Source organism: Grammomys surdaster, unplaced genomic scaffold (assembly GCF_004785775.1).
Source record: "Grammomys surdaster isolate TR1022 unplaced genomic scaffold, NIH_TR_1.0 81886, whole genome shotgun sequence".
Classification (NCBI taxonomy): Eukaryota; Metazoa; Chordata; class Mammalia; order Rodentia; family Muridae; genus Grammomys; species Grammomys surdaster.
In genome coordinates this window covers 1-1,277 of record NW_021606964.1, presented here as the reverse complement: position 1 = coordinate 1,277, position 1,277 = coordinate 1, and the positions used below count along the sequence as shown (strand labels likewise).

Here is a 1,277-nt window from a genome sequence, read left to right as displayed (position 1 = left end):
GTAAGGTTTCTCTCCTGAATGAAGACTCTGATGATTTTGCAGACTAACTGTGTTGGTAAAGCATTTATCACATTCACTACATTTATATGGTTTATCTCTTGCATGAATTCTGTGATGCCTTCTCACACTGCCTTTTTCAGTAAAGCATTTGTCACATTCACTACATTTGTAAGGTTTCTCTCCTGAATGAATTCTCTGATGCCTTCTCAGACTGTTTTTTGTAGTAAAGCATTTGTCACATTCACTACATTTGTAAGGTTTCTCTCCTGAATGAAGTCTCTGATGATTTCTCAGACTGCCTTTTTCAGTGAAGCATTTGTCACATTCACTACATTTGTAAGGTTTCTTTTCTGTATGAATTCTCTGATGAATTCTCAGACTGCCTTTTTCAGTAAAGCATTTTTCACACTCAGTACACTTATAAGGTTTCTCTCCAGTATGATATTGCTGATGAATACTAAGTTGGCCTTTTGTGGCAAAGCGTTTGTCACGGTCACAGCATCTGTGAGGTTTCTCTCCTGTATGAATTCTCTGATGGATGCTAAGATTGAATATTTGTGTAAAACATTTTTCACATTCACTACATTTGTGAGGTTTCTTTCCTGGATAAATGCTCTGCTGACTTTGAAGATTGTCTCTCTGGGTAAAGCATTTGTCAGGTTCACTACATTTGTAAGGATTCACTCCACTATTATTTTGTTTCACCAATGGTTTATGTTTAGAGATAAAAATCTTATGAAATTCTGTGTTTCTATTGTGTTCTTTCATTTCTATGTGGATTCCTTGATTGAGACTAATGATTGAACACACATTTAAACTGTTTGTACATTCTTTATACTTACAAACTTCTTCAGTGTTCCCAGTTTTAGGTCTTCTTCGATTTGGGAATTGAAGAGATGCATTTTTGTTGTGAGTTTTATGATATGTGCTTTGGGTAGATTCATGAATCATATTGCTAAGTTTATTGCATTTAGAAGATTTTTCTTGGATATTCATATGCTCCTGGACAATGTACAGTGTGTCTTGATCCAAGACCTGCTCATTCGTTCCACATATGGGATGATTTTCTGAAAAAAGTTTAATTAGGGATGACAGAGATTACTTACATGAGGATCAAGTGATTCCATAACCAGTGTTTGCTGAAGTTTTAGGTAAAATACACATTCTCATGGACTCATGCACTCTAGAGAGTTTTTTTTTCTTTTAATCATTACATGGATCCTTAGAAGAACCTCAAATCTGATCTATATCAGATGATAGGAAATGATAATTGCCTT

General features: G+C 34.8%; 1 protein-coding gene across 1 annotated transcript; it reads right to left on the bottom strand.

Moving 5' to 3' along the window:
* Window positions 1–3: 3 nt before the first annotated feature.
* On the bottom strand, window positions 4–1,071 carry LOC114635286 (gastrula zinc finger protein XlCGF17.1-like; the record flags this gene model as incomplete). Its single annotated transcript, XM_028783945.1, has 1 exon — window positions 4–1,071. A coding segment is annotated over one exon (1,068 nt), but the record flags the coding sequence as incomplete, so codon positions are not given.
* Window positions 1,072–1,277: the final 206 nt, after the last annotated feature.